Below are 20,428 nucleotides of genomic sequence, written 5' to 3'. Positions count from 1 at the left end.
TCCACCACCACGTCCTAGCACCCCAGCGCTGTGAAACCCAACGTCCCTGGCCACCTCGGCCTTCTGCAGAACATCAGACCAGGACCCACGACTCTCCTTCTGCCTGCACTACGTCAACACTGCCGGTTTCTGCTGCCCATCACCACTCCTCAGGCCCCGCGGAGCCCACTGGGAGCTGCGCACACACTGGAAGAGGGAAACGAGGCTTTATTGGAGCCATGTCCTGCCCCACCGACAGCAAAGGCTTCTCCAGACACCCTGCCACATCCCCCTACAGCCGGCCCAGCTCTCCCCTGGGTGGGAAGGACTGAAGCTCTGCGCCTCTTTGTTGTCCCCAAGCTGTCCCCGAGCTGCTGAGCCCTGACAGCACATTGGAGGGTGCAGAGGCACCGGCTGTGTGAGCAGGATGGGTCAGTGCTCAGCACCGAGGCAGACGTACAGCATGAGGTCTGTGTGCAGACAAGTCTGCAGGTGCCCAGAGCGAGCCACGACCATGGCCCAGCTCAGGAGAAAGAGGGGGACAAGGAACCCAACGGGCTCGGGAGACCTCCCACCAGTTTCTAGAGGTAATGGGAAAATAAAGAGGTGATGCCACGGGTCCAGAGCAGAGAGCTGATCTCTGAGGAGTCAAGCAGCTCAAGAGACAAATGTTCTCCAGACCACGGAGCGGAGAGTACATCAGGGCATTTCCCCTTCTCCATGGACAAGCACTGGAGGGTGAGAGAGATGCTGGCTGCACATTGGACACTCCATCAGCATCTGCGTGGTCCTGAACTTGCCTTCCTCTCCTTCCCTCCCAAGGTGATGCTCACCCCTTCCCAGTGATGAAGGATGGTCACGCAGAGCAGCACAAGTCCAGCCCCACCGGCTCAGGAGTCCAGCTTGATGAAGACCTTGGGCCTCGAGAAAATTTTGATGGCCTCCTCTATCTGCGAGAGCTTCCTCTCCAGCTCTACCCGCCTCTTCTGCATTCTGAGGGTGTCCGAGCGCACTGGCAGCAGCACCAGGTCTTTTATCAGCTGCTTCTGGCCTGTAAAATTAAAAAAAAAGCTGCATGAGTGGAAAAGCAAAGAAATTCATCCTTTTCCTAACGCTACGACCTACAATGGTGGCAGCATTGGAACAAGGACCCAGCGAGAATGTCCATCCTTTGATTTACAGCTTCACTGGATGAGGACCTGAGTGACCTGCTCCAGCTTTGAAGAACCAACAGTTGGACAAGAGACCTCTGAAGGTCCCTTCCAACCAAATTCTTTCTAACATTTTAAGAGCAATAGTAACCCTCACATCAGGTCCCCTGGACAAGCCTGTTCCAGAGAGCCAGCCCTGTACCCTGCAGGTCCCACCACCTGAAGGAGATTCCTCTTTCCACGCACACAGCTCACATCCCAGCTTCAGGTAGCTCTCCGAGTGGCAGGAATCTGTGCCCCAGAACTCCCCATCTCACCTAGGGCAGGGATTGTCCCCCTGTACTCGGCACGGGGGAGGCCGCACCTCGAATCCTGGGTGCAGTTTTGGGCCCCTCACGACAAGAAAGACCTTGAGGTGCTGGAGCGAGTCCAGAGAAGGGCATCGAAGCTAGTGAAGGGTCTAGAGCACAAGTGTGATGAGGAGCGGCTGAGGGACCTGGAGGGGTTTAGCCTAGAGAAAAGGAGGCTGAGGGGAGACCTTCTCGCTCTCCACAACTGCCTGAAAGGAGGGTGTAGCGAGGGGGGGTCGGTCTCTTCTCACAGGTAACAAGTGACAGGACGAGAGGAAACGGCCTCAAGTTGCACCAGGGGAGGTTTAGATTGGAGATCAGGGACAATTTCTTCCCCAAAAGGGTTGTCAAGCACTGGCACAGGCTGCCCAGGGCAGTGGTGGAGTCCCCATCCCTGGGGGGGATTTAAAAGCCGTGTAGATGTGGTGCTGAGGGACATGGGTTAGTGGTGGCCTTGGCAGTGCTCGGTTAACGGCTGGACTCGATGATCTTAAAGGTCCTTCCCAACCAAAACGATTCTATTCTACTCTCATCCTGTCAAGGATCGCCTGGTTTTCTGAGCTGGAATCCCCGTTTCTTTTCCTCTTACTCTGCTTCAGATCGCAGAGGGTCTCCAGCCGCTGGCCCTCCGGCATCATGGTGTGACCAGGTGGCATGTCAGGATCTGGCAGGTTTCGGAGCCGCTCCTCCGTCTGTCTGCGCCACAGCTCCTTCCTCTGCAGCAGGCTGGCAAGGCAAACGCAAGCACGTGTCGGCGCATCTGGCAGGAGGGGTGGCCCGGGAGTGCGGGCAGAGGCTGGGCATTGAGCCCTTCAAACCCCACTGGTGTCCACATCGCTGCCTGAGGAGCACCGAGGCCCACCCTGCCAGCACACAGCCTCGCCGTGGAGGGACACACACAGGTTTAGCTCCACGTGCACTGAAGGGTGGTTGGAAGAGACGCACTGAGGCCAACACGAGCTCCTTGGAGACAAGGGCTTCTGCTCCTTGCTTCTGGCCCAGGCCACCGAGTCCTCTCAAAACCATCTGTGGGCCAGTGACGGAATGAAGTTGGACAAAGCGGCTCACAGCCAGGGATGCTGAAGGGGCTACAGGAAAGCTGGAGAGGGGCTTTTGACAAGGGCATGGAGTGACAGGACGAGGGGGAACGGTTTTAAACTGAAAGAGGGGAGATTGAGATGAGATCTGAGGAAGAAATTCTTTGCTGTGAGGGTGGTGAGACCCTGGCCCAGGTTGCCCAGAGAACCTGTGGCTGCCCCCTCCCTGGCAGTGTTCAAGGCCAGGTTGGATGGGGCTTGGAGCAACCTGGTCTGGTGGAAGGTGTCCCTGCCCGTGGCAGGGGGGTTGGAACTGGATGGGCTTTAAGGTCCCTTCCAACCCAAACCAGTCTGTGATGATGATTCTGTGATGCTGGCAGGGGACGGCAGGCACAGCGGAGAGCCAAAGGTCAGGGTCACCCAGGAGCTGCTGGGGGCCACAGAACCCACTTGGAACCCCAAAATGCAAGTCACGAGTTGGATGTTCCTCAGACTCCAGGTCCAAGGCAGGATGAACCCCTGCGAGGCAGAGCAAGCAATCTGCCCCTGCAAACCCAGACCTTTCCATACCAAAGCTACGTCACGTGGAGCAAGGCTTACGGAGGGGCAGGAGCACGTTTCTCAGAGCACACCCATGTCAGCATCATTGTACGACAGCGAGCAAGGGAGGAGGAGACAACATTCTTTGTCACACTGGCTGTGGGATGCTCATTAGGTCAAGAAACCAGGAGGGATTACATTTATTGCGCCTCCGTCCCCAGCCCCCCATCTTTCTATGCAGAAGCTATGGTGAACGGAGGTGGACTTGTAACAGACAGTCTGGGGGACCAGAGAGGGACATACGTACTATTGGGGGACGTGGCCCTTCTGCTTGGCGTTGTACTCCTCCTGCTCCCGGTGTTTCTGTTCCAGCAGCTCGGCCAGCGCCTGCAGGGAGTGGGAGCGCCGCAGCGGGGCCCGCTTGGCGTTGCGGGCGTTGTGCTTAACGAAGTCAACGCTCTTGCCCTCCACCTGGATCTGGGAGAAGAGACAAGGGGGTAGCAGGGGCCGGCTCGGCACACGCATGCAGGCAGCTGCTCTTGTCTCAGGTGTGGAGACACAGACAGGCAGGAGCCATGGGCACGGTTTGAGAAGGCAGGCACCAAAAGCCAAGCCTAAAATTGGCCTTTTTAAGGTCCCCAAGGTGACCCCATGCCCTCAAAGCCAGAACGATGGAAAGAACTAGGCTTGACATAGTCCACGTGGCTCCTACCAGTGCATTGACCTTGACAGGCTTCAGAGGTGGGCCCTTGCGAACCGCATGGAATTCACCAAGGCCAAGTGCAAGGTCCTGCACATGGGTCGGGGCAATCCCAAGCACAAACACAGGCTGGGCGGAGAATGGACTGAGAGCAGCCCTGAGGAGAAGGGCTGGGGGGTGATGGTTGATGAGAAGCTCACCATGAGCCGGCAGCTACAGTCCTTCGATTAAGATGGAAGCAGTCTCCAAATCCCCAAGACCTCCTGCAAAGCCCCAGGAAGAGCAGATTTGAGACCTTCTACAGCGAGGAGGTGGGATTTTCAAAGGGAATGTCACGATCTCTCTAACTATGAGCAAGGGTGAAGCCAGAGGGTAGTACTAGCAATCCTTGAATGTCCATCTCACCACCCCAGTGACCAAGGCCCTGTTCCTTCCCTTCAGCCAGGAACAGCATTTACAGATCTCCCTGTTCACGCAGCACATCTGACCCGACGCTTTAGAAGAGCACATGAAGAGTTCAAAGCAGGAGCAACGGATAAGTGCGAGAAACCTCTGGGATGGATGCAGTTAGTGTGCAACTCACCTTGGTTTCAGCACCCAGTGCCTCTGGAGCCTCTGTGTCCACCTCTGCTTTTGTTCTGGCAGGCCCTGGGGAGAGAGGTCCGCACGGCTTGATCCCAGGGCCACAGTGAGAATATGCCCTCAGGAATTTCAGAGCTTCTGGATTTGGAGGTGGGGAGCTCTCCTGGGAAAGGCAAGGAAAGATCTGCTAGCAGAGGGAGGCCGGAGCAAAGAGAAACCCACTCACCACAGTTTGGGTGGTCAACCACAAGTTTCCAGCAGGCAGAAGACAGCACACTCTTTCTGCAATGACTTGGCAGAGGTTCTTGGGGGAAGGCAATCTGCATGCAGCCAGCAAAGGCCAAACAGACTGCCTGCAGCAACAGATCCAGACCTGGCAACTGAACTTTGTGAAGAAACACTAAAAAAAAGGGGGAAAATCTGCAGAAACACACATTTGGATCAAATGCCTGCGTAGCATTGACTGGAGAGTCCCTCTTTACTGACTAATCTGGTAGGCATGAAAGGAGAGCAGCACCAGATAACCCAACAGAGATACCTACCAGAGCCAGGGACAAGCCAAATGGATCTGATGGCCAATCTGATGGCCTTCTGTGCTGGCATGACTGGCTGGGTAGATGAAGGCAGAAGAGTGGATGTCGTCTACCTTGACTTCAGCAAGGCTTTTGACTCTGCGTTAGACATCAAGAGCTAACAGAATCAGCTGAAACTCTGAGCAGCAGCTCCACAGAAGATGGAGATCCTTCAAAGGGAACACCCCAGCTCTAGGAGAGCCACAGCAACAGTTAAAGCAACGTGATTCAGAACCAGGGCCTCCTGCCACCTCTCTCTGGAGGAATCCGCAGAGCACAAGCAACACACCACGTAGAAACTGCTGCCTGCACAGAGACCACCCCCTTTCCCCAAAACAAAAGAAGAAAAGATCTCAGTCTTCCTCTAACCCAGAGGACTTGTCAAACAAGAGGGTAGGCTTCTGTTCCTAAAGCACATGTGGGTTTGCTCCTGTGCGTAGAAGGGTCAGAGGCAGAGAGGCTGGTGGCACACCGGGAAGAAGGGACACAGCGTGTGGAACCACTGGCTTAGAAATAATCTTGCCAGTTTTTGCAGTTGTTATCTACACACGTAATTTTGGTGTCAGACGTTGGCCTGAGGGACCAACAGACCAGAGGGAAGCACTGCAGAGATGAGGAGGAACTTGGAAGGCTCCAGCTCAGGAAGGGAGTACCAAGGGAAGGCTTGTGGGTGCGCTCGAGGCGTCACCAGCTTGCACCCGCTGTCTGCACAAGCAGCAGCTCGCTGTGTCGCTCCTGTCCACACAGCCTGGTTGGCTGCAAAGACAGAACAGAGATGGAGACCGTGACTCCAGGGATTTGCAGAAGGACACAGCCCTCTCCTGGCAGCCGACAGTCCTGAGGCCAATGGGAATGCAGGATCCAACAGCGCGAGGCTACTCCAGCAAGCCAGCGGCTTACTGGCCAAGGCAGCAGCCCTGCACTTGCCCTGCCTCAGGGAGCTTCTCCCGTGCGAGGCTGAGCTGCGAGGGAGCCCCAAGGCCCCTCCTCCAGAAGGTCACTATGATGAGGGTGGGCACAACCTGCCATGCGGTGGGAGCCAACCCCATCCATAGGAGCCACGGTGCCTACTTCTGGATGAAGGAAGAGGCCAACCGAACACAGAGGTCACCTGGATGACAGGGGTCTCCCAGATCCAGGCTGATGACAGTGGATCCACCTGAAGACAGTGATGGAGCTCTCCTTCCCTCTCCCAGTGGGCCTTAACTTTACTTTCTGCACAAACAGGTACGCTTACACCAAGGTTGGTGCATTTTGCAAAGCCCTCCAACAATGGCATCATTTAAACACGAGGAACCCATCAGAGAAGAAAAAATTATCCAGAGAAAGAAAAAGAAAGAAGGCAAAAGCGAACCAAAACCTTCACAAAACCAGACACCCGCTTGTTTCAGCAGCGCAGAAAGCCTGAGGATACAAGGCACGGCCCCGCGTTCCTTCTCCCACAAGCAGTGTACAGAGGACAGGAGGTACATAGACCCTTGCAGGTTGTGCTGGAGCTACAAAGCCTCCACCCCGACTGCCTGGAGATGTCTGCGTGCCCCCACTGCGCAGTGGTTATTCACCAGGACAATCGCTTGGAGAAGAATCTGGAGATATACAGCCCACTGTGGGTCCACAGGGTGGTTAAGAGTGGGACCAAGGTCTGATGCAGCCTGAAGACCTGCCTCTGAGGAACCATGATCCGTGGGGCAGAAAACCACAGCCTTCTGGCACAAACTCCAGACAAGCATTGCCCCACACACTGGGAAGCTGCAAAGCCAGCGGGATGCACCTCTGGACAGGGAATACGGCTGTGAGGGCTGCTCCACACCCCCCAGGAACCGCCCGCAGATCCCCAGCAACCCAAGGGCCAAGCAGGAGCCCCCAGGCAGATGGTGTGATGAGATTTGCCTCTTCTCAGCTTCCCCTGCATGGGGACTCTACTTGGTCAGACAGGATGAGGATTATTACTACAGCAATCACTCTCCAGACCTAAGGCAAACGTTCTCGCTCAGCACATAGCCCCACCGTTTGCTCTTGCCCCCAGACCCATAGGTTCCAGGACTCCCCCATCTCCCCCATCCCACAGAACCTCGTGGCTGACCCACATCCCAGGCCAGGAGAGCTGAAGAGCTCAGTGGGTACCGACCTGCAGTTTGGCTTTCACCTTTGACTCCACGTTTTTGTATTTCTGGGATTTCCACAGAGCTTTCACAGGCTTGGGCTGGCTGCACTCTTGGGCTCGCTCCTTCTCTTTGCACTTCTTCTGAATCTCCTTTATTCTCCTCACATTTTCCTTCTCATGGTCCTTGGACTCTTTCCCTGCACAGCAAGGGGAGACACAGCCCTCAGCCACTGCCAAGGGACACAGGCGCTCGGAGCACTGGCACCAGAGCCCGCTGCTCCGTCTCCAAAGCGGGTCCAGCCGCCCATGGAAGGGGCAAGCTCTCCCCTCCCCTGCAGACTACACAATCTGTGCATTTTTCCCATGTTAGATGCACCCTCCTGCACTGACCCTCCTCTGCCAGAGGGTCCCAGAGTGCCCAGATGAGCATCAGCACTGGTCTGTGCACGTTACTGGTGTTCACAGACTCCCCTGCTCCGAGGGAGTGTGGCTTACTTGTCCCAGTTTGGGCTAAGCTGGACAAGCCGTGCCAGCATCCTCTCAAGAGCAAGGTCAGTTCCCAGTGGAACTGGGCAGCTGCAGAGCCTTCAACCTGCTCTGTTCCTGGTTTCAGGGTCAGGGTGAGCCATTGTCCCACATTCAAGGGGACATAAGCAAGACTATGGATTGTATTTTTTGTGTTTGAATCAAAAATGATCCTTCCTTGGGCTCCCCAAGACAGGGAAGATCTCAGCTGACACAACCAGACCCCCTTCCATTCCCCTCCTGCTTTGGCAGCCACCAGCTGGTACCCACACCATGCTGGCACCAGGCAGGGCGAGGGGCAATGCCAGCACATGAAGTAAATCAAATGACACCCAGTGCTCAGCCTTAGCTCCACTGTGGACCTCCGAACGTACTCTGGGTGACTTCCCTGGAGAAGGGACCATCTTTTGCACCGATGTTCTCAGTATCCACATATACAGTCTTCCCAAATCCTGCCTGGCTTCAGCAACAAGGAATTCCCCAGGCTAAACATCCTCTGTACATCAAAATTTCACTTGATCCATCTTTAAGTTCGATTATAAAAATGCTGGTTATATTCAGAGGCAGCAAACTAGAAGAGCTTGATTTATTTCCAGCATCTCTCAATAGTCTCTCATAGAATCACAGCCCCATTTTGGTTGGGAAGGACCTTTAAGATCATCGAGTCCAACCGTTAACCCAGCACTGCCAAGCCCACCACTAACCCATGTCCCTCAGCACCACATCTACACGGCTTTTAAATCCCCCCAGGGATGGGGACTCCACCACTGCCCTGGGCAGCCTGTGCCAGGGCTTGACAACCCTTTCTGTGAAGAAATGGTCCCTGATCTCCAACCTAAACCTCCCCTGGCACAACTTGAGGCTGTTTCCTCTCATCCTCTCACTTGTTACCTGGGAGAAGAGACCGACCCCCCCTCGCTACACCCTCCTTTCAGGCAGTTGTAGAGAGCGAGAAGGTCTCCCCTCAGCCTCCTTTTCTCCAGGCTAAACCCCCCCAGGTCCCTCAGCCGCTCCCCATCACACTTGTGCTCCAGACCCTTCACCACCTTCGTTGCCCTTCTCTGGACTCGCTCCAGCACCTCAAGGTCTCATCCATGACTAGTTCCTCAAGTCCAAATTAAACAGAGGCTTTTTTACAGTCCCTCTTCCCATTCCAGACCTGGGCCAGACTGGAGTCAGGGAGGCCGCAGCAGCACTGGCTCCAGCACAGGTGACAGCGTGGGGACACCACTGCCAGGCCAAAGGCAGGAGATGGGGTGACCAGCCCTGCGAAGCCCAAGCTCTCCTCAGGCAGCAGAGCTGAGGAATCCACCCAAATCCCTGACGCTTCGTCCCTGGCCCCAAACGCTGCTCAGGCCAGCAGCGACTCAGCTGTACTTACTCTTGACTGGCAGCCCCCCATCAAGAGAGATCCCTTCGAGCTGCAGTAAGAGACTGAGCGTCCCCTTCTGTCCCTTCTCCAGGAAGTCCCTTCCGCTGGGGCGAATGCGAGGGTCTGGCTGGACCTGGCGGGCACTGCCCAAAGAAGGGTACGGACTGGGAACTGGGTCCAGGGGGCTAGAGGTAAAATCCAGCTTCTGAGCATTCCCTTCCAGCCTCCCTTGAGCTACAGAGAAAGAAAGAGAAGAAGATTATCAGGAAATGATCTCACCTTGTGGTTTTCTTCACCCACAGCCTACAAACAACGCTGAAGACCCCCCTCTCCACCTCTACCTTATGCTTTCCCATCTTTCAATCAGCTGTACAGACCACCTTTAGGATCACCATCCCTGAGGCAGCACAAGCACCTGCACCCGTGTGAGTGGGGACTGTTGAGGGCGCCAAAGAATAAAGGACATCAAACGGGCAAGCTGCGTCATGCCAAAACACAAAACCACACATCCATAACAAGCACCAAGGACTCACCTGAGAAGGGGCGTTTGTAATAGTCTGGGAAGAGCGTAGGGTCTGGAGGAATGGGTCCAGAAATCCTGGATGGCCCTTCACACATCCTGCCGTCGCTCTGCCTCTGCCACGGAGACCAACCACCACTGAGAACAGAAAAGAACAGGGCTCGCTGAGCCACTGAAAAGCCACATTTAAAATTATATATAGAGAGAGGTGAATTTCTGATCATTAGAGAGCTCACACCCAGCTACAGAGGTGACCTGTAGGTAGGAAACCACCCCAAATTGGGAATGGGATCCAGCAGCACTGTCCCTAAATGCTAATCAGCTTTTTTTACCAGTGTTGAACGTGAGATGTCTGTGGTTGCTGTAACACCGATACCTTCAGGACAGAAAAACCTCCCTGGCTTTGCTCTCCCCTACGGGAACATTTCAGACAGACAAGCAAGCAGGAGCTGAGCTGCCGTAACGGCCCTGTGTGCCTTTAGTGAACGGGAAACACAAGGTCGCTGGACATCACCTGACACCCTTTAGCCTTAGATTTGAATTCCCTTGCACCTTGGGCTCTTTCTGAATAGCTCCTGCGGTTCAAACACAACCTACCCAACACAAGCTGAAGGCCCCTCTGCGAGAGACACCCCAGTGCCGTCACCACCCTTGAGCAGGCTGCGGCTGAACCTCAAAAGGACTTGAGACAAAACACTTCAGGACCACGTAGGGGCAGATGCTGAATTTCTGGGGAAGAGCCTGGACATGAAAAGAGCCCAGCTGCCTCGTGGCTCTCCGGGAGAATGAGTTACCTGTTTAGAAAAACATCTTTTTAATTTCTAAATAATTTTCCAATGCAGATCAGGAGGGACCAGTACAAATCTGCAAATCCCTGCCCTGGCCCACACCGGTCCCTGCTGCCTCTCTCCTCCCCATGACAAGAGGAGCACAGAACCTTCCAGCACAGGAGCAGCCAGCATCTATCTCCCCGTGATGCTCACCAGGATCTCATGGACGGCGTTTTATTGCCTACAAGAAACTCGAGGCACTTGCTCCCCACTCAGAAAACGAGGATGCAGGATGCACAGACTCCTGGTGAGCTTTTGGCAGATGCCACGAGAGCCTCGATACCTCATCAGAGTCACGCCGGGATTTCGACAGGCACCAGGGCAGCTTGGCTGGCATCGTTGCTGTAAGAGCTGGGGCTACAACCTGCACGCCCTGACTCCTGAGGCAGTCGTTTAAAGATTCCTGAGACAACTCAACGGGAAGAACCCCTTTCCGGATCCTCGGCATGCCCGCGCTGACGGGACGCCGCATCTGCAGTTTAATTTATAAACCAATAAATGACCCGTACAAGGCTGAGTGAGTCTGAGTCACAGCAACTAATGCGCTGCAGTCTCCCTTGCTAAATCACCCCTGTTGACATGAGACCCATTAGCAAAAAGCCGTTATTCATCTCCCAGACACAAGTGCAGCGGTAACGTAAGCATCGCTGACTGCCACACACCGGCGTGCACGGACAGTCTGTACCCAGCTCCGCTGGCAAAGCGCTTTCTGAAGAGCAGACGCAGACTCAGCCTGATATAAAAGGACACTGACTTGTTATTATTTTATCTCCTTGATAATGGATCCAACTAAGCCAGAACAGGCTTTCTTATTCTAGAAAAAAAACCCCAAAGTGTTCACCATGAGCTCGCTCCAGAACAGCCACAGGCCTTGAAATCCGCATCTGATCCTGATCCAAACCCGCGTTCAAACCCGGTAATTTACCCGCCCAGCGACAGGCTGAGATCAAGCCCGGTACCAGAGCAGACAATTTGTGCGGGGGATTGAAGGGGGGAAGGCTCGGTTTGTACCTTCACACAAGTCACATTTCACATCCCAACAGCACCCTGCCCTGCTGCAGGGGACTTGCAAATGACACCCACTCCCTGATTTGCATGCCACATCGCCTCTGGATTGGGATCTTGCAAGATCTGACAACCTTAATACACTAGTGAGCGTCTTGCCTCTCTAGGTACCTCCAGCGAACGCATCTCCGTGGGACACAAGCCCCCAGCACCAGTCTCCCAGCCCTGAGAAGCAGCAGCCAGGCCTCAGTTCCCAACGATCGGCACCAAATTCCCGAGCTGCTGCTCTGCTCCTGCCAACCGCGAGCGCATTCGGGGGACACAACTGAGGGAACATCATGGCTCATTCCTGCCAAAAGAGGATGTGTGGACCTTCTCTGATGCCATTCCCATCCTTCTGCTTCATCTCTCATGACAGCTCTGTAGTGCAAACGGCCTTGGGCTGAGCCGATTCAACTCACTGCCCCTGCATGAAACAAGCCACTTCATTTACTGGGTTAGTTTTCTGCTCGTTGAACCTTCTGTCCAAAAATAACCTGAATGTTACCTCCAAGAGGAGGATCAGAGAAGCACTGGAGCAAGCACAAAGGGAACATAGCAGGAGCACGTGCTTCTGAACGCAGAGGAGGGAGGAAGAGGGAACAGGACCAGCCGTTTCAGCACGGACCTGATTGCTGGCTCAGCCACACCGCTGAATTTGCACCCAGGAAAGCATAGAATCATAGAATGGTTTGGGTTGGAAGGGACCTTAAAGCCCATCTAGGTCCAACCCCCTGCCACGGGCAGGGACACCTTCCACCAGACCAGGTTGCTCCAAGCCCCATCCAACCTGCCCTTGAACACTGCCAGGGAGGGGGCAGCCACAGCTTCTCTGGGCAGCCTGGGCCAGGCTCTCACCACCCTCACACCAAAGAATTTCTTCCTCACATCTCATCTCAATCTCCCCTCTTGCAGTTTAAAACCGTTCCCCCTCGTCCTGTCACTCCATGCCCTTGTCAAAAGCCCCTCTCCAGCTTTCCTGTAGCCCCTTCAGGCACTGGGACCCCAACAGACCACAGCTTAATCCTGGCCTAGGACTCAAGTGATGCAAGCTCCAGGCCTACCTCTCACAGAGTATCCCTGGAGGTTTAAGAACCATTAATTCGAGTCTCTGTGCCCTTTGCCCCAGCTTACCAAGTGGTAAAAATGCTCCTTCTCCCTGGGGTAAACAGATCTTTCAGAGCCCGTATGAACCATGGCTTCCTTTTGCGGCTCGTTTTTGGCATCGTAGTCACGGAAACTACAAAACATGGGAACGCACAAGGCTTTGGCAGGTGTTTTTCACAGCCCTGAACCTGCCGTGTTTGACTTTGAAGCACTTCTTCTTCACAGATCACATTTTCACTGTGCCTGGCCAGGAAGCTGCTACCACACACAGAGCTGAAGCAAGACCAGCTTCATGCCTTTATGAGCCAACCTCTGCAAAAAAAGCATGGGGAAAAAAATCCCACAGCTGTGATAAACTGTGATAAGCAGAGCGAGTCATCTGCAGCAAATCAAAGGGCTAATCTCTGCACAGCTGGTCTCGGCTCTTTGCTTCCTTCCTCAGTACTTTTAGCTGAAATGGAAAGTAGCACCAGGGTAACTTCTGTGCCCGAGGGCTGCACCAAAACAGGGAGGCACAGGGATCCGGGGCGGTACCTCCTGCAGCATCGGGGGTCGGGAAATGAAGCCCATGTGCTGTGAACCTACCCAGTACAGCCCCCCCCCACTGCCAGGCTGCTGCCCCACTGCTCTGGGAAGGGGCACGGCGGCCCCCAGCCCGGCTCGCCCGCAGGTCCCAGCCTCCGCCCAGGGCCCGTGGGGGATCTCCCCGGCTCTCCCCCGAGAGGACTCACCCAGGGAGGCCGCGCAGAAGCTCTCCCGGCTGCGGCCCGGGGCGAGGGGAGGCCGCGGCCTGGGCTTGGGCCTGGAGTGGAGCCGCCTGCCGGGAGCCGAAGGCCCGGCCCGGCCGCGCTGCCTGGCAACCGCCGCTTCCGCGGGGGCGAGGGGGGAGCCGGGCGCTGCTGCCGCTGCTCAGCCCCGGCTTCGGGGGCGGTGGAGCCGGCTCTGCCCGCGGGCCTCCTGGGCCTCTCCGGTTTCCCCGCCTCCCTTCTCCCACAGTAGCCCGGATCTGCAGCACCCCCGCGGGGGTTAACGGTTTGCTGGAATCTCCTGCCCAACGGTCACGTTCAAACCCTTCCCCAGAGCTGAACCGTGGGAACAGGCCAACTGTCCCCTCTCCTTCCCAGTGGAAGGAAAGCCAGTGCTCCGGCCAGGGGCTGGGCGCTGACGGCTGGCCTGCAGGAGGTACAAGGCAGAGGTTCAAGGTGTGTTGGGACGGTCGGGGTCTTCTAGCAGCTCAGGGTGGGGTGGGGAGGGGGGGGGCTACAGCTTTCCTGAACAAGCCGGGTGATGGAGGTGGGGGGCTAATGGCTGAGCTCAGCGCTGGGAGGTTTTCAGCTGCCTGCGGCCCCGGTGTTACCGGAAAATAGCAACCTAGAAAACTCTCCAACCCAAATGATAATTTAGAAAGCCAACATTGGTTTATTGCCGCTGGGTGCATGGGGGATCTCTCCTCCTAGCATGCACACCTAAGAACAAAAGCTTGCTCCTTATATACAATTCCAAGGGAAAAACCCACCCAATTAAAAAAACAACTTATAATTACAATTATGTAAAGCATTACGTAATGTCTTTACGCATGCTTACTAAATTGGGGAAGGGTCTTGGGTGGTCTCTGGGGGTTGCTGGTGGTCGCAATCCCCCTTTAATCGTGCTTGTGCACAAGCGTGGTCGAGGCCTTCTTGTTTACAAGTACGTGTGTTCTCAAGAAGAAGATATTGTTTTGGACTTATCTCTCGTCTGACACAAGAGTTTATGAATCAAATTAATTTAGACATCACAAAGTTGTTCTTTACAGTTTTGTTTTGTCTTTTGGCCTTATCTAATTAGCAGAGACCTTTGTTTTTCTGGGACTAAGCGTAAACAGCATGAATCATTGTTTACTAGAACCTTGTTATCAATCCCATAAACAAACTCTATCTACAAAACATGTAGTTTGCTTCAGAACCTATTGTTACTCTTTATTATTCTAGCTAAAAGGAAAATTATTGACAGGAAAGCTTGTTCTGTGTAAAGGTAACAGAGAGCAGGACTTTTAGAGCCTACTCTGAGGCCTACTCTTGCTAAACCATTGCTGAACTGAACCGTCTGGTATCACCGGGTGTATCAGGAGAGCTCCCAGGGACAGCTGCTTTGGAGCAGTTTGGGGGGGCCTTGTGCTGGGCAGAGCTGAGCCCCCTCAAAGGCACCACCTGAACCCAGGGCTGGGAGGGGGAACCACTGTCCCGGCAACTGGGCAGGGAGAGGTGGGCAGTGCCCTGCGGAGGGGACTCACCACGGCCTGGCGTGAGCCCCCACACCAAACCAAACGCTCATGGAGATGTTTGTCTGCACGCAGCCCCTGCCGGTGCTCTAGAGCATCTGCCATGTCAGCCCCGATGCCGGAGCCTTCTGCCCTGGTGAGGACCCTCGAGGAGAACCGCGGGCAGGTGCTCGCTCAGCTGTCTGCAGCCCTGGAGAACCCGGACATCAAAGCTTTGGAGGTGAAGGGCGATGCCGCGTTCAATGTGGGAGTTGTGATGAGCACAGGCTTCATCGCTGGGTGCCACGAGCACGGCGCTTGCCCCTGTGCGAGCCTCGTGTGCGAACAGGGGGTCCCAAAAATTTGGGGAGGGGGAAGGAATGGGAAAAGCTCCTTTCTGGAGAGGGTGGATGTCCCTGGGGCTGGGTCTGCTCTCCAGAAACAAAAGGCAGGTTGTTACTCCCAAGTCTTTCTCACACGGAGAGTAAGTGACCCCAAATAATCTGCGAGCTTCTAGTTAAGCTGCATGAAATGGCAGCTGAATAATTTCCAGCCAACTCCCTGTAGAGCGGTTTTCAGCCCTGGTGACATGCTCGAGGGTGTCCCCAGCTGCTGCTCAGGGCCTGGCAGTGCCACCGTGGGTGATGGGGGGTCAAGGCAGGAACCAGAGCCCCAGGAGGGCCAGCAGAATGCGTGGGGCCACCCAGCCCCGTGGTCGCACCACCATGGACAGCCACTGCAGCCCCTCCCGCTCACCAGCCAGCTGGGCTCACCTCCCAGACCTTGGGGCCACGTTGGGTGCAAAACCCTAAATCCAGATGGTTACTAATGGCCAGCAAAGCATCCAAGCCACGGTGGGAGGGTTATCCATGCCAGGGCCCGAGGAAAGTGGGTGCAGGGACAATCAGGATGGGAGCACCGCTCGTCAGTGCTGTCCCCTGTGTCCACCACAGTGGTCCAAGAACGGGCAAAGTGTCCTTGTCCACGCTGAGCTGTACGAGGAGGAGATGGGGAAGAACAAAGAGCTCTTCCCGGAGCTGGCGGATCTCGGCTGCGTGGAGGCGCTGAAGGCCTGGCTGCTAGCCTGCGGTTTCAAACGCAAGCGGACAAAGTAAGTCGCCACATCTCCTTCACCAGCCAGCTTCGTGCTGCAACGCAGCTGGGATCACCGTGCAAGGAGCAGTCACCAGCGAGGCCTGGGTCTGCCCCAGGTGGGCTGTGTTGGGTGAGGGTGAAACAAGGCTGAGATGAAGGGAGGAGCGTGGGATGGAAGATATTAGTATCCAGGATTTGTGGCTGGATGTGGTTTTGCGGTGGGTTTTATTTTGTTGAGGACCAAGGAGCTGGGTTTGTAGTAATGTTGAGAGTTGCTTAGAGTTTAAAAGAGCAGATAAACCAGAGAAGCGTGGAAAGGGAGAAGCCCAAAGAGTCACAGGGCTCATGGTGGAAAGGGAAACGGCACCTATGGTAATGCAGTAACCCAGAGCCATCCATCAGCCACAGGCAGTGGCCACCAGCCAGGGCCAGGTCCAGCCAGGGAGCTGAGCCAGCCTGGCCAGGGCAGGAGCAGCGAGGTGCCAGCCCCAGACACAGCTGTGCCATAGCATGGGCACAGACCAAGGGCAAGGGCTGCGCTTGGACGCAGCTCCTGTGCCAGGGCACGGAGCCCCCCGAGATGGCGCAGGGTCTGTCTCCCACCACAGCCAGAGCTCGAGCTGGCCGTGCCTGCAGCTGGTTTCTGTCCCGCAGGGCCAAGTCACAACCGCTCGTGTTGCAGCGCCCTGATTTCCAGAGGGCACATCCCACAGCCGAGGAGCCAGGTGCCAGCAACGACGCTGGCCTCTCTGCAAAGCAGCAGAAGACAAAGAAGAGAAAGAGACCTCCCCAAGGGTCCATGTCCCAGAGGATGCAGGGTGAGCAAAGCTGGTGGCTGCAGCCGCACGAGCTGGGCTGGGCTGGCACGGCGTGTGCTGGAACTGACTTGTCTGAGGAATTGTGCTGGTCTGAGGCTGGATCCAGAGTACGTCAGGGCGGTCCCCGGCCCTTCGGCTTCTCACAGACATCCTCGTGGGTTGGGTGATGACGGGGTTCTGCCACTGGTGAGGTTTCAGTTGGGCACCCTGATGCCCAGGCAGGCTCGCCCTGGCTCTTCCTCCAGCTGCTGTGTTGTCTCTGGGACGTGGCCGTGTATCCCCAACTTTTATCCCACCAGGCAGCCTCAGCTCGAGGGCACAGTTCCCCCCCTGGTTCCCCTCCTGGCAAGGGTAATATTCTTCTGCTCCTCCCAGGGCTGCTGCAGCCCGTGAGCTACAGCAAAGCCCTGGCAGGGAAGGGGTTGACAGCGTTGGGTTCTTCTTGTACCTCTCCAGGAGAACCGCGGCGTGTGCGACCCTTGTACCAGTACATCAACCTCGACACGCCGGAGCTGATGCACCCATCATCAGACGAAGATGAAGTCCCAGGGCCGGCACAGCCAAGCCAGGTCCCCACACCTCCTCTGAAGGCAATTGCTCCACAGCTGGAGGGTGAGCTCCAACAAGGTTTACCCAGCTCCTGTATTCCCCAGGGAGCTGGCCTTGTCCTGCCAGTGACCTGCTGGTCCCCAGAGCCTGTCCCCCCAGAAATGGAGGCTTTGCCCTTGCCTGTGCAGGTTGTGTCACCTTATCCTGTTTCTTCTGCCCTCTCCCCTAGCTTTTAGAGAAGGGGCTTGGATGTCTCCGGGTCACCATTTGCAGCAGCTCTGCCCTTAGGTTTTCTCTTGAAGCTCTGAGGTGGCCCAGCCAAACAGAGCAGGACCTTTCCCCTTAGGGCAACACTCTTCAGTTGACTTCACAGCCTCCAGGTTCCAGAGTTGTTTTCCAAGACTTGGTGGGACAAAGTCATGGCCAGCCAGAGCTAGTGACAGGCCTGCTCCAAGGAAGAGGTCAGGCTGGAGACCCAGAGCAGCCATCCCACCCACGCTGCTGGGACCTGGCATCCTGCTGGTGCAAATACTGAGCCTGTCTCCGAGGAGGTGGCGGGGCTGTTGATATCCCACCAGGCAGCCTCAGCTCGAGGGCACAGTTCCCCCTCTGGTTCCCCTCCTGGCAAGGGTAATATTCTTCCTCTCCTCCCAGGGCTGCTGCAGCCCGTGAACTACAGCAAAGCCCTGGCAGGGAAGGGGTTGACAGCGTTGGGTTCTTCTTGTACCTCTCCAGTACACCGGCGGCGCCTGATACTCTTGCAGCCGTACATCAACCTCGACACGCCGGAGCAGATGCAATCATCAGACGAAGATGAAGTCCCAGGGCCGGCACAGCCAAGCCAGGTCCCCACAGCTCCCGGGAAGGCAATTGCTCCACAGCTTGAGGGTAAGCTCCAACAAGGTTTACCCAGCTCCTGTATTCCCCAGGGAGCTGGCCTTGTCCTGCCAGTGACCTGCTGGTCCCCAGAGCCTGTCCCCCCAGAAATGGAGGCTTTGCCCTAGCCTGTGCAGGTTGTGTCACCTTATCCTGTTTCTTCTGCCCTCTCCCCTAGCTTTTAGACAAGGGGCTTGGATGTCTCTGGGTCACCATTAGCAGCAGCTCTGCCCTTAGGTTTTCACAGAATCACAGAATGTCAGGGATTGGAAGGGACCTCGAAAGATCATCTAGTCCAATCCCCCTGCCAGAGCAGGATTGCCTAGATCATGTCACACAGGAACGCGTCCAGGCGGGTTTTGAATGTCTCCAGAGAAGGAGACTCCACAACCTCTCTGGGCAGCCTGTGCCAGTGTTCGGTCACCCTCACTGTAAAGAAGTTTTTCCTCATATTTATGTGGAACCTCCTGTGTTCCAGCTTGCACCCATTGCCCCTTGTCCTGTCAAGGGATGTCACTGAGAAGAGCCTGGCTCCATCCTCATGACACTTGCCCTTTACATAATTTATAAACATTAATGAGGTCACCCCTCAGCCTCCTCTTCTCCAAGCTAAAGAGACCCAGCTGCCTCAGCCTCTCCTCATAAGGGAGATGTTCCACCCCCTTAATCATCTTTGTGGCTCTGCGCTGGACTCTCTCTAGCAGTTCCCTGTCCTTCTTGAACTGAGGGGGACTTTTCAAGAGAAAACTGAGGTTTTTCTCTTGAAGCTCTGAGGTGGCCCAGACAAACAGAGCAGAACCCTTCCCCTTAGGGCAACACTCTTCAGTTGACTTCAGAGCCTCCAGGTTCCAGAGTTGTTTTCCAAGACTTGGTGGGACAAAGTCATGGCCAGCCAGAGCTAGTGACAGGCCTGCTCCAAGGAGGAGGTCAGGCTGGAGACCCAGAGCAGCCATCCCACCCACGCTGCTGGGACCTGGCATCCTGCTGGTGCAAATACTGAGCCTGTCTCCGAGGAGGTGGCGGGGCTGTTGATACACTCACTCCTCTTGCAGGTACCTTGGCCAGCAGCACTCCGGAGATCCCAGCCCCAGGAGCGGGTGACGGGTACATGATGGTTGACATTGACAGCATGCTCAGACAAGCAGCTCAGCAGGTGCCGGAGCTCTTTCCTCAGTTTAAATAGCCACGTGGCTTTCTGCCTCCTGTTTGGCTACCACAGCCTGACCTGCGGGGTGTTCACCCTCACCTGGCCCATACCCCATTTTGTCCTGGTTGCAGAGAACCTGAGTTGCCTGAAAACAAATAAATTTTTCATTATAAAATATACCTGCATGTCACTTGGCCTTAGGACGTACGTGCTGTCATTCCTTCCTCACGTGTGACAAGCAGGAGACTGGGGACCAGCCTTGAGCCCAGCTGCTGGGGATCAGCCCACCCAGGGGCTGCAGGAGGGGACGGTGCGGCGCTGCCTTTCAGTCCGTGGCCTGGGCCCCCTCTGCGAGCGGCACTAACCAGCAGGAGTTTCCACGACGTCTGTGTTAGACGGACAGGGGTTGCATGGGGGTATCCAGACCTCACGAGAGGGATCTGCCTCATCCAAAGGAGAGCTCCTTTGGACACCACCCCACTCTGCCCGTGCAGGGCAGCTGGAGGCTGTAGCCAGCCTATGAGAAGCCTGTTTCACCTCTCTGTATGCTTCTGCGGTCGGGTCTCTTGCTCAGCCAGGAGTCTTGGCACCCTCCTTCCTTTGCTGGGATCATCTGGAGATGTTTTGTGCTTCCTTCTTCTCCCGTAGGAGCTGTACCCTTTAAAACAGGATGTCAGTAGACTTGTTTCTGTCAGAGTTGTAATGTGTTAAAAGTAAATGCCCAAAGGTAAATTAAACACCTGATTTACACCCTGAGCAAACAAAGCAGTCCCATCAATACCGGGGGGGATTTTGCTTCTCGGTTGGTGTCTTCCAGTAATTTCTATGATGAGTCAGGCAGAAAAATAAAGACCCTGTTAATCACAAAAGTTGATGTGGTAAGTCCAGGATAGGCAAGAGGGTCTCCGAAACCAGCTACTCAACAGCTGTAGTCCAAGGGAAAGAGCAAAGAGGTGGGAAATAGATCTTCTGTGGGACTTGCTTTCCCTCAGTGATAAACGGATGACACGTGCTAGGCTGGCACAGAGCTGGCTCCTGCTTTTTCCACACCCAGGCTGCCCAGCTGGCAGCAAAAGAGCACAGAGGTAGGGAAGGACTGTCCTGGTCTGGCCTAACCCAGGCCAATTTTCCTTTCAGTGAGTTTTACTTTCAGCTCAGTCTCTTCTAAGTAACTGCAGTTTCTGAAAGTAACTGCATGTTTTGCAGACAGGGTCTGCTTCCAGGACTGACAACACTCAAGTTTACAGCTATCACTGAGGCACCAGTAGGGATGTTGTGCAGAAAGGCTCTG

General features: G+C 55.5%; 2 protein-coding genes across 4 annotated transcripts; one reads left to right on the top strand and one right to left on the bottom strand.

The window, feature by feature from the left end:
- Positions 1 to 132: 132 nt before the first annotated feature.
- ENKD1 (enkurin domain containing 1) lies at positions 133 to 13,387 on the bottom strand. 3 transcript variants are annotated; one of them, XM_068411311.1, is made up of 9 exons: positions 13,145 to 13,387; positions 12,441 to 12,546; positions 9,446 to 9,570; positions 8,922 to 9,146; positions 7,040 to 7,212; positions 4,341 to 4,502; positions 3,365 to 3,534; positions 2,070 to 2,206; positions 133 to 1,030 (listed from the first exon to the last, which is right to left on the bottom strand). In XM_068411311.1, exons 2-9 carry the CDS (start codon positions 12,530 to 12,532, stop codon positions 870 to 872), a joined length of 1,245 nt encoding a protein of 414 aa, XP_068267412.1. In that variant the 5' UTR covers positions 12,533 to 12,546; positions 13,145 to 13,387; the 3' UTR covers positions 133 to 869. The 3 variants fall into 3 exon arrangements, with proteins under 3 accessions (XP_068267412.1, XP_068267413.1, XP_068267414.1); XM_068411312.1 differs by lacking the exon at positions 12,441 to 12,546; XM_068411313.1 differs by lacking the exon at positions 2,070 to 2,206 and having other exon boundaries at positions 942 to 1,030.
- C12H16orf86 (chromosome 12 C16orf86 homolog) lies at positions 13,291 to 19,279 on the top strand. The gene is made up of 7 exons (XM_068411314.1): positions 13,291 to 13,615; positions 14,749 to 14,893; positions 15,606 to 15,763; positions 16,402 to 16,565; positions 17,022 to 17,177; positions 17,850 to 18,002; positions 19,043 to 19,279. The coding sequence occupies exons 2-7, from the start codon at positions 14,777 to 14,779 to the stop codon at positions 19,171 to 19,173; spliced, it is 879 nt and encodes a 292-aa protein (XP_068267415.1). The 5' UTR covers positions 13,291 to 13,615; positions 14,749 to 14,776; the 3' UTR covers positions 19,174 to 19,279.
- Positions 19,280 to 20,428: the final 1,149 nt, after the last annotated feature.

The sequence above is a fragment of the Nyctibius grandis genome, chromosome 12 (genome assembly GCF_013368605.1).
Source record: "Nyctibius grandis isolate bNycGra1 chromosome 12, bNycGra1.pri, whole genome shotgun sequence".
In the NCBI taxonomy this organism is placed as follows: Eukaryota; Metazoa; Chordata; class Aves; order Nyctibiiformes; family Nyctibiidae; genus Nyctibius; species Nyctibius grandis.
This window is presented reverse-complemented; position numbering and strand designations above follow the sequence as displayed.